This window comes from Cariama cristata, unplaced genomic scaffold (assembly GCF_000690535.1).
Source record: "Cariama cristata isolate BGI_N322 unplaced genomic scaffold, ASM69053v1 scaffold14893, whole genome shotgun sequence".
NCBI lineage: Eukaryota > Metazoa > Chordata > Aves > Cariamiformes > Cariamidae > Cariama > Cariama cristata.
Window position 1 is genome coordinate 287 of NW_009606761.1, and position 11,218 is coordinate 11,504.

The 11,218-nt window shown below is 46.4% G+C and overlaps 1 protein-coding gene across 1 annotated transcript; it reads left to right on the plus strand.

Moving 5' to 3' along the window:
- The first annotated feature begins 3,551 nt into the window (after positions 1–3,551).
- On the plus strand, positions 3,552–10,960 carry KLF15 (Kruppel-like factor 15). The gene is made up of 2 exons (XM_009696488.1): positions 3,552–4,594; positions 10,792–10,960. The coding sequence occupies exons 1-2, from the start codon at positions 3,552–3,554 to the stop codon at positions 10,958–10,960; spliced, it is 1,212 nt and encodes a 403-aa protein (XP_009694790.1).
- Positions 10,961–11,218: the final 258 nt, after the last annotated feature.

Genomic DNA, 11,218 nt, shown 5'->3' on the forward strand with positions numbered 1-11,218 from the left:
CATGTCTAGTTTAATTTCTTAGAAACACTGGGCCTGGTTTACTGCCTGGTTTATGGCTCTGTCTGTGGAGCAGGAGTCACCCTGAACAGATTTAAAATCTTCTAGGGAACAAGAGAATACCCTAAAGAGATTAGACGCAAACTAGAAAAAGCCATAGCAGCGTACATAGGAAATGACTGTCAGCGTATCTAAGCCCATACACCGCTGTGTGATCAGTTGTGCTGGACTGACTGTTCAGAAATGACAGGCTGGGAAATGTGTCCCTGTGTTTCAGCAAGTTCCTAGGACTTAACATTTTAATGTTACGCTGAATCAGAATATACCTCCTCTGGTTTTAGGGGTTTTTTTTTGTTGTTATTTTTTTAGCTGGCTGTTAGGTGGACAGGTTTTAAGCAGAACAACATGTTTCTGGCAGAAAGGACATCATAACAACCCAGGGAACTCTTAAAAGTCCGTGCTGCCGTGTGCTGTTGAACAGCTGCTGTATTTCACTCCAGAAGGGGCTGGTTTTCAGTGGCTCAGGCGCTGAGGTCCCTCTATAGGTGCTTACATTTCTAACGTGTTTTCCAGGCTCCTAGAGATGAAAGTGCTTTATGTAAACAGCATCATTAGTTTTCATAGCTTGTGCAGCCCTGACTTTTTTTGGTTTTGTTTTTTAATCTTCTGGTTTTGGCTGTGTCTTCAGGCAAAGTAGGGATGAAAGCCTTTTTGGTTGTTAGTTTGGCCTTTAGGATAAAATATAGCCTGGGCCCGATCCTGCATTCCAGGCATTCTCCAAAATCTTCTTGGCTGTTCTGCAAGTTTTGAGAGTGCACAGAAAGCAGATCTGGTCTGTAATGTGCCTGGATCTATTTGCCTCTGACAGTCCTCTCTGTTCTTAAAAAGAGTCTGGTTACACCAAGTGACATTGCTCCTTGTCAAAAGAGAGAGGGAAATAAGCGGGCTGGCAGTTTTCTGCTGAGGTATGTTGCTTACAGCAGTTGCTAGGGGTTTGCTGGCTTCTTTTCCCCCCTCCTTTAAGCCCTTATTCAAGTTAGGGGTTAGTTCTATTCCCAGTGAAATATACAGATATTTTGATATGTGGCTTTCTAGTTCTTGCAGGTATTTAAAGAAAACTTGAACTTCTCTTTTCTTTTAAAGAGGAACTTTACCAACTGCTTTTGGTGCACACTCTTCCCCTGCGTGCAGAAAACGCCAGCTTTTCTTAGAAAAAAAACCATGTTGCAGTCCAGATTTCACTCACAGCACCATTCTTCAGAAGTTCGAGCTGGAACAATGCAGACATAGGAGGGAGGCTCAGAAACCATCTGAGGGCAAGTCCTTTCTGCCCCACATTGCACAAGGCAGTCACCAGTTTTTGGTGCAAGATAGAAACAAGCAGCTTGGGTGAATTGTTACTGGAAGCCAATACAAACTTCTCAGAAGCAGATTGTGTTTTCTGTTTCAAAACTGGGAATAACTCAGCTCTGGGACTTCTGCTGGAGGAACTTTCTGTCAACGCAGAAATTTTTTTTTTAAAAAAAAAGTTCTGTGTGTTAGAAATAGTTCAGCTCTTCTCACTCTTCACTTTTACTATAAGAAATTATTATAGGCTAAGGTCACAAAACAGAGCCACTAACCTCTGTTTGAACTTCCTCGTGTTTGGCACATGTGGGTATTTCATTATCGGTTCAGAGACATAGTTGACTGACAGGCCATGCATACCAGGAAAATGTGCAATCTTACTTTTAAGTCTTTCTTTCAACCTGCCCCTACTTCCTCCATGTGCGTATGAAGGAGGAAGCTGTATCTTTTAAGAAATACTGGGTTTTTTTCCTCCTGTTTCCTGTGAAATACGAATAGATGCTGCCAATGGGATGGAGCTCTTTAAGGGTGTTGTGCAAAATACCTCGCTCCGCGTTCGCTGCAGCGCTAAGCACATAGATGCCTTTTAATTTTTCTCCAGAGAAGGCAAGGACAGGGCAAATTTTGGAGATCAGGCAGCAAGGATGCTCTGCAACAGCAGTAACAACCATTTCCTTCCCTGCACAAAACTGGGAGCTATTGACTATTCATGGCAAAGCGTCCAAAGCGCAGCGGCAGAGCCTGTGGAAAATGACAGCGTGTAACAAGATTGACTGGCATTTCCTTCACGCTGGGTCACATGCCTCCTAATTCACACACACACAAAACCTCATAGGCTGATCAAATGACTTCTATCTCTGCAGTCCACATACCTTCCACAGAAAGAGTTGTTTTATTATGCACATATACAGCTCTGTTTTCAATCAGTCACCTTGAGCGAATGACTGAGGCCAGTGTTTGCTCCCTCCGGAGGTCTCTGCTCTCTAAGAGGCATAGTCTCCATCCGTAAGCAATTATTATTTTTTTTTTTTTCCTTCCTTCTCTTCCCTCTGGGGGCAGGTGGGAAGAAAACAAATACACAGATGCCTCTCCTGCTTTCCCCTCCCCTGAAACCTTTCTAGGAAGTTTACTTGGCTTAACTGGGAAAGCGCAGGAGGGTCGCCGCTGTCGCTGAGCATGGCGGTGGTCTGTGGTAGGAAGGATGGATTTTGCCCTTGTGCCTCTGTGGGGTTGCAGCGGGATTATGGCTCACGTGAGTAGGGGCTTGCGGGATGCTGCCTGCTCGCTGCGTCGACAGGGAGGGGGGAACTGGGAGCATGGCTGCGTGCCGTGGGTCATGGCAGATTGAAGTGCCGGGGGTCCGTATGAGCTCTCCCAGTTTAGCAACTGGCATGAGGTTCAGATCACCTCGACCTCCGTACCCGGAGAGGGGAGTATGGAGTGATGAGGTGAAACCAGCCACCAGCTGGCTTGCCAGGACATGGTAATTAGCCCAGTGCAGCACCAGCCTTATTAAGGGCAGTGCAGGTGATGATGACGTTGGCACACTGATTCATTACATCTGGAGGGGAAAATCCGCCTAGTAAATGCTGAAGCACAGTAAATATTTTTGGCTCCTGACAGATTGATCCTCGCATTATGCTGATTAGCCTATATTTGTGCAACTGAGGAAGTTAAAAATAAGGTTGGTGGAAAGCTACAAGATAAGGAAAGGCCACTAGCAATAAACTTCTTTTTTTATTTGTTTTTTTTGGGTGGTAGAAATTTCAACACTTCACTTTTTTTTTCTCCCGGTTCCTTTCTTTGGCTCTAAGTTTCACTGTTAGGTGAAAACCCATAATTTATTTTCTTTTGCCAGTAATATTCTGGAAGGGAGCTGTAAATCTAGAGTGCACACAGTTGGGAAATGATTTCTGAAAGAATTCTTTTGCAAATACATGGTGCAATCCTGCAAAATGCTTCAGCCCTGACAGTCCTTAGGGGCTGGTACAGATGTATCAAAGCGTGTAGCAGCATGTGTACTCAGTGAGACTAGATGCTTTGGACTTTCCTGTGAGCTAGAGGGCTTTATAAGCTTTAGTTCATGGAGATAAATGATTAACCCAACTTCTGACTGTTGCTGTTTTACTTTCCTACACTCAGGCTCTCACCTGAACTTTCACTGACTGGTATATGCTGTTGGGATATCCATAAGAGATTGCCCAGGAATGGTGGATCACTTGCTGCCTACTGATGAATCCTTTTCATCTACAAGATCTTCTCTTGGATACTTTGGGGACATGACAGCAGGGGTGAGGTCCTACCAAATGCTGCCCTCACCCCTGTCGGAAGATGACAGCGACTCGTCCAGCTTTTGTTCTTGTTCCAGCCCTGACTCCCAGGTTCTCAGCTCCAGCTATGGAAGCACGTCCAGTGCGGAAAGTCAGGACAGTATCTTAGACTACTTATTGTCCCAGGCATCTTTGGGGAACACCACTGCATCATGGTGGGACAAAAGGAGACTTCAGCCAATAGTGAAAGAGGAGTACTTTAGGTTGCCTGAATTTGCTGTGGATATGGAAGACTCAGGACCATTTCAGCCCACGCTTGAGGAAATTGAGGAATTTCTGGAGGAGAACATGGAGTTGGAGCTCAAAGAAAGACCTAAAAGTGAGACCAAGGACTTGAGAGCTTGCAGCCAAGTTTCTGTTGCTTCGCTACAGCAAAAAGACCATATGTTACCCAGCGCTAGTTTAAAAGAGAGTAAAAATGAACAGTTGAGCAGCTCAACGGAAGGTGGCCAAGCTGCAAATGGAGGAGTGTCCCTAGAGAATGGGATACCAGTTATGCTCCAAATTCAGCCTGTACAGATCAAACAGGAGTCCAACACGAGCCCCAGTTCCCAAGGACCAGCACAAGAGAACATTAAAATTGCACAGCTCCTAGTCAACATCCAAGGACAGACATTTGCCCTTGTGCCTCAAATAGTTCAGTCGTCCAATTTGAACTTGTCCTCTAAATTTGTCCGCATTGCTCCTGTCCCCATCGCCGCCAAGCCAATTGGGCCAGGAGGCATGATCCAGGGTCAGACGGGAATCATCATGGGTCAAAAATTTCAAAAGAACCCTGCAGCAGAACTCATTAAAATGCACAAATGTTCTTTTCCTGGTTGTACCAAGATGTACACGAAAAGCAGCCATTTGAAAGCCCACCTGAGGAGGCATACAGGAGAAAAGCCTTTTGCATGCACATGGCCGGGTTGTGGATGGAGGTTAGTATTGGGGTGCAGCACTGTCCAATCCCCCTTCTGCTTTTTGCTCACTTGACCTAACTTGCCGAGCAAGTAGCTTTGTGCTCTGATTTATAAACTCTTTCTGTTCCCACAACTTGTTCGGTTGGTTTGAGAATTAAGACCTTTTGCTTCCTGTTAGGTAATCCAGGGGCTTTGATAAATTAAATGGCAGAGCATCACCTGCTGGCACCAGCTGCATGAGTGTCTTACAATGGACTACTTTGATTTTTATTTTTTTTTAATTTGTATTTTGTTCCAAGAGGGTCAGATTAAGCTTGTTGCCGCAGGCAATACCTTGAGTTCATATCGATCTGCTTGCAACACACCAGCTGCAGCAGATGCTTGGCTGGTACCAGCTGAGGGCTGTAAGTGCACTGGATGGTTTAGGGCAGAATCACTGTGCGTGGCTGTGTGTGGCTCCAACTGCATGGGGCTAAATGTGATCACTGAAGGGCTGTGATAAGCATGTGTGGTTAAGAGCAGTATTGTATGCGGTTTCATAGAAAATGTACTCCATCCCACCGCTCCTGGAAATGCTAGCAGTGACACCCTGGCATGCTCTGGGTCTTATTCTCTGCATTGATTTAGAAAAATGCGTGGGTGCCACTCAAAGTTGCAAAAAGCTGTCAGATGTAACAACATAACCAGAGGGCTGAGGTGGAGTTAAACATTGCTTGAATGAAGGATTGCAGGTTTGATTGAGCAAAACGTTCACAGAGGGTTTCTCTTGTGGTTTTTTTTGTGTTTTTTTGGTGTGGTGGTTGTTTTTTACATTTTTAATACCAGTTGAAAAATTAAAACTTCATTAAAAAAATCAACTTTTTATTTTAAGGAAACTTTGACTTTAAGGAAGCCTTCCTCCCTCTTTCCAATTAGCTGTGTTACTAACCTACCTGCTGGCAAGTGTTAATATATAGCACTACAACTTATGATGGGAGAAAACAAAATCTTAACTCCCTTATATTAAATTAAACCACATTTCTTTCAAAGAATATCCTGCAGACCTTCAGCAAGCAATGTCTAATGAGGAAACGGGTTGTGATCACTGGTAGCAGACAAGGTAAAAAATAACAAGTGAGGGTTGTGTAAAAATGCAAGTATGTGAGACACGCAGCAGTTAGAGATGGCTGAATTGACTTGAAGGAAAAGGTCAAAATAGGGCTGAATCCTTTGCTTCCCAACTGGACCAGTTTGAAGCTTGCCTCCCAGAAGGACTGAGATCAGTGCAGTTAATTTCTTTGGTGATTTTTCTTTCCCATTTCAGTTTATGGTGGCTCTATAAATTGGTAGTGATTTTCTTTCCTTTTGTACTGGTGGCACTTCTCATGAGCCGGGCTCAGTGGCTTGCTGCTCAGGATGCACTAAAATTAAAGCCGTGTTATTTAGCTGATTGGTCCTGTAAGCCGCAGACCGGTTTGCTCCTGACCTGCAGTAGAGGCACTCGCTCCTTTTTATTTGGTTGCCAGAGTACGTGCGCGCAGGCAGCAGATGTGCCTCCTGCCTGTGAACGTGCCTATGGGTGTCGTGTTGGCTTTCCTTGCACTGGGATGTGAGCAAAACTCTCATTTTTGTGACAAATGCATGTCGCATGTGAAGGTTTGTCTGAACCACGCTGAGATTTATAGCAGTGCTCCCAGTGACTTCGGTGGCTCAAGACCAAGAGCCTGAAGTGTTGCCTGTGGGTGACCTTCTCCAGCTCTGTCTTATTACGGAGCTGGTGTTTCCCAGACTGCAAAACCAAGAGGAACATTTAGGAAAAATATTAAGTGGTAAGGGTTGGAGATTGAATTTACATCAGGGTGCTTGCCTTCTTCCAGTGTTACAGCAAATAATGTGGATCAAAAGCAGAACACAGCTGTAAGGTGGGCCAAGAGAAGTGCATGTCCTGCAACCACGAGCACCCTGAACTTTCAGTCTCAGCCAGCTATAACGTTTTAAAGATGAGGAGCCCAACAGGGATGAGAAATTATTCACCTTAGCTATGAGGAATGCATCCCCTGTCCACAAACAGCTGCTGGAAGGGCTTTTCAAACTCTCTATTGCTGTTTGTCTTGTTGCATTTCACAGCCCAGGCTGGTACCCCAATCCCCAACACCCTCAAACTTTGGAAGGGCTCTGCTCTGAGGGGGGAGGTTTATAGCAGGAGAGGCAGCGCTTGGGGAGCTGCTTCCTATGCTCACAGCAATCCTTAGCCCTGGCCTGAGATTGCTGCACATGCCCTATATGCTGCTCGCACAGCAAAGGCCAGACCCAGTTGAGCACTGAATTACTCGGTCCCCTTTCATCAATAAAGCATGTTTAGCTTTTCCAGAAATTCAGTGGGAGCTGTGATCTCACATGACTTAACTCAAATGCATCTGGACTCTCTGCTCCCAGTTTTATATCATCTCAAATCAATTTAAGCACTAAAACACTGTTGGGCTCTGCTTTCCCCCTCCTATCCCTGCATTCTTGTGCTTGCATATTTATTCTTTCACCGAAGACTCTTTAAGATCTGACCTCACTGAAGATAGTAATTTCAAAACCAAAACAAAGTGTTGCCTAGCACAAAGTGGCTGAATTGGGGAAGGGTTAAAGCTTTCCCAGCTCTTTGGGCAGCCTTGCTACGGTGAAGTTGTATGCTTTAAATGCACCAAGGTAGGGGTGAGTACAGAGCAAACACTTTTGCTACCCTCTAGGACAGCTGGAGAGCCTCAAGGACCTCCCTGGAGGAGGCTGAACCCTGCTTGCTTATGCCCTTCCTTGACACTGGGCAAGAGCTGTTTTCGGCAGGCTGCAGAGAGATGTTCATAAGTGGCCAGTGACCCGTTACGTTCAACACCCCGCTGTACCGGTCGGCGTGCTGATCCGTGTCATGCCAGTTTATACCTTTGGCACACAACAGCCTGTGGTTAACGCTGCTCCTCAGAGAGGCCTGACCAAAAAGCTGAGCTGCAGCAGCTGTGTTATGGCACAGAGCAGGAGAAGCTCTCACTTTCCCTCCCCTGGCGCAGCAGCGTACAAAGCTGCAGTTGTTGTAAGGCCTGGGGGATTAGGCAATCGCATTTAAATGCCCTGCTGCATCTTCTGGCTGGAGGTGCTTCCCTGCAGCCGGCTCTGCAGGTGACAGCGTGCAATACAAGCTCTATCTGGTTTGGTAGGGAGGGTTTAAAGGCTTGTAATGCCTGTGGCTGGGAGTGTGTATGGGAATGGGTGAGCATGGGGAGAACTGCATGTGGGACGGGTCAGGGCCGGTGTCTCGCATTGGCCTTTTTTGCTGGAGCTGTGCAAAGGGGTTTGCAGGTGCGCAGGAGGTGTGCTAGTTTATTGTAGCAGCACTTTGGGGATGGGCAGGATGAATCTAGAGCCTCCTCTCCACTGCCGAGGAGAGGTACAGCCTGAGTCAGTCTCTATGACTGGTGGCCGTGGTGGTAGGGACCATGGAGTACCAGGCTGAAGCTATTGACCTTTCTTGCCCTGTGAGCCACATAGCGATGTCCTTGTACGGCTGAGAGACACAGGACGCATCCTACACGTCAGGGAGATCTAGTATTTGTCTTCAAGGGAGATGTAGTTACAGGTCCTTTGGGGTCCCATCAGATAGAAGGATGAAGGAGACTTCTAGTTGCTGTGGGATTGCCTAGATCCCTCTACTTTTCCTTTGACGGAGGAATCCTTTTGGAAACGGCAGTGACTTGGGATAGTGAGGTGTTCCTTGGGGGTACCTTTTTTTGTTTGAATTTGGCATTCCACTGGGGATTATTTGCAGTTTTCTTGGGATGATCTCAGTGCCAGAATGTGCTGCAAATATCACTTCACTGCAGAGCCAGACCAGCAGATCCTCCTGGCTTCCTTGTCCTAACCTTTGCGTTGTTTTTTTGTAAACACACCGACAGCTCAAGGTTTATTTCTGTGAGCTCTGTAAGTTGATCTTTCCGTGACTGCTAGGGAACAGTATTGCAACATTCCTGCCTCTTCAGCTAAGGACATCGTTATGAGGCAGAGTGTATTTTTATTGGATGAACTCACCCAAGCTCCCAGGGTATGAGTGGAGCTGCTCATTCCTGACACATGCCTCTTTCTCCTCCACCATCCATGCAATTCCCATCAAAATGCACTTGTGGAGCTCCTGTGCAGGATTAGCCATGTGCTACTGCACTACTGTTGCAGATGGTGACCTTAATGACCAAGGGCATGTGACAAGGCAGCCCAGCCGCATCTGGTTTTACTCCTTTGGGTGATAATCTTGTTTATAAGAGGACGGCTCTTTGCAAAGGTGCTTTTCCCTCTCTGCTCCCTCTTTTCACTGGCAACAGGTTTGTTCCTTGTCCAGCACTGAGTCCCGCTGAGGCAGTCTGCACAGGCAACGTCCTGCCCTCCAGAAAGATGCTTAGTGCCAGTCATCCGTAGCTCTACAAGAGCATCCCTCCAGGGTTGTGGCACTGGGACTAGCTCACCTCTAAGGACTCAGGAGAAGTCCCTGGCCCTGCTGCTCCCAGGTCCAGACTGTGGTTGTGGGAAGCCATGGCTGGAGGGAGCAGGGGTGCTAGAGAAACTTGCGAGTACTAGGGATGAAGAGAAACCTCTCTCGTAGCCTTTATGAAGAAGATGTGTGCCAGGCAAAGAACAGGTTGATGCATCTATTAGGGCATCTGCCTATTGCTCTTAAGGGTGAATTTGAGTCTTTCACCATGGGGATCCCAAAGCAAGGAAAGGGAGAAAAGCAAGAGAATGGGTGAAGGAATCTCCTCCAGAAATGCTCCTGGGAGAGATGTGTCCACACCCTACCTTTCCCACGGTGAGTATCTGCATCTGCTTTGTGCTGGCTGCACACTCTTTGGGTAGCATCACTGGATCGAAGAGCTGTGGGACCTGAGGAAACCATTCCCAGCTTTCCCAGTGCCTGTGCCCTGTTCCTCAACTGGCGGCGGGAGACCATAACTAATTAAAACCTTTATGCGGAAACTTATTTTTTCTTGCGTGAAGGACTTATTCATAGGAGCCCAGTGGTCCTGTTTTCCTCCTTTCATAAAAACAGCATAGTCACTCTGTTGGTGATGTGATATTTTGCTCCAGAAGGGCACATTTTTCTACATGTTCTTTCCCCCATTTATTCAGCTAGTGCCCATGACTTCATTTATTTATTGTAAATAAACAGCTGATACCATTTCTTGCAAGCTCTCACTCTGTGCTGCTCTTTGTTACTGCTCTGGCAACAAAACACTTAATTGCCCTTTGTCAGGCAGCAAATTTTTTGTACCCATCTGGACAGGGCTGTTTTAGCATGACATTATTAATTAACCCTGTGGCTCCCAGTCACATCCAAGCTGGAAATAGAGCCAGCCCCACAGTTAAGACCAAACGATTAGCTGATTTGAGTTCAGTGAAGCCTGTGCGATTCACAGTGGCTGTTTGGGGATTTTTCTGTGGAGGTGGAAGGTGGGAAATATCTAAAATTGAAATGACTTTGGGAGACAATTTTGGTAATTAAAGGCTCAATCTTGATTTCAGTTTACCCATGAAGTAACTATGCTAATGGCCATTGGGCCCCACCTGGATTTCAGCTGTTGTGACGTTGAGCATCTCTGGTATTAAGATGTTAATGACCCTTTACTTAGCCTGCAGGAGCATGTACAAAAGCCAATTTTTCAGCTGGATCTGATAAGCCATGTAGCTTCTGGGTAGCTATGTCTGTCTGTTATCTGAGGTCCATCTCAAATTAGGTGCAGTTACTGGATGTCTGTTGTGCTCATGTCGGTGGGAGCTTGGAGCAGACCTCACCTGCAGGACGTTGGTGGTTACGTCTGCTTGAGAAGGGTCCGTGCCTGGATTTGCAGGAGAGAGGTTGTGGGACTGGCTTTGAAGGGACTGACAGAGGGATCAAGAGCAGTGCCATTTTTGTTGAGCTGTACCCGTGCTATTGGGTTTAGGGCAAGGTTGATACAAACGTTGCCTCCATACATTGCTCCGAGTCCAGAGTTGACATGGGATGAGGTTGATAATTGTGTGTGTCCATCACTGCTGCCAATTGCTAATTGGGACCAGGCCGGTCCTGTTGTGTGTCCCTTTTAGTTCATGTGTTCAGGATTTGCTGCAAGCAGAGTGTCCCAGTGGCCTGAGGGGACTTTTTTTCCCTCTGTGAAAGACATAGCAAGGTAAAAATCCATTTATCTGAAAACGCTTCTCTTCTTTTTCAGGTTCTCCAGGTCAGATGAGCTGTCCCGGCACAGGCGCTCCCACTCGGGGGTGAAACCCTATCAGTGTCCCGTCTGCGAGAAGAAGTTTGCTCGAAGCGACCACTTGTCCAAACATGTCAAGGTGCATCGGTTCCCACGAAGCAACCGCTCTGTCCGCTCCGTGAACTGATTGGTCCCACTTTCCCTTCCCGCCCAGCCATCCTACAACAGCTGATGACAGCACTTTGCTAGTGATAATTTATTTGTCTCCACAGAACAGTCAATGCTGTTACTTGATACCACCATGTCTGAGTGTCCCATGTCCTTTAAAGATGATTGAGAATGGAGTTCTTTTTGGGTCAGGGGAGGAGGGTGCTTCTTCCTTTTTGTCTTTTTTTTTTTCTTTTTTTTTAAAAAGATGTTATTTTCCTTTCCTTCTGTCTTTCTG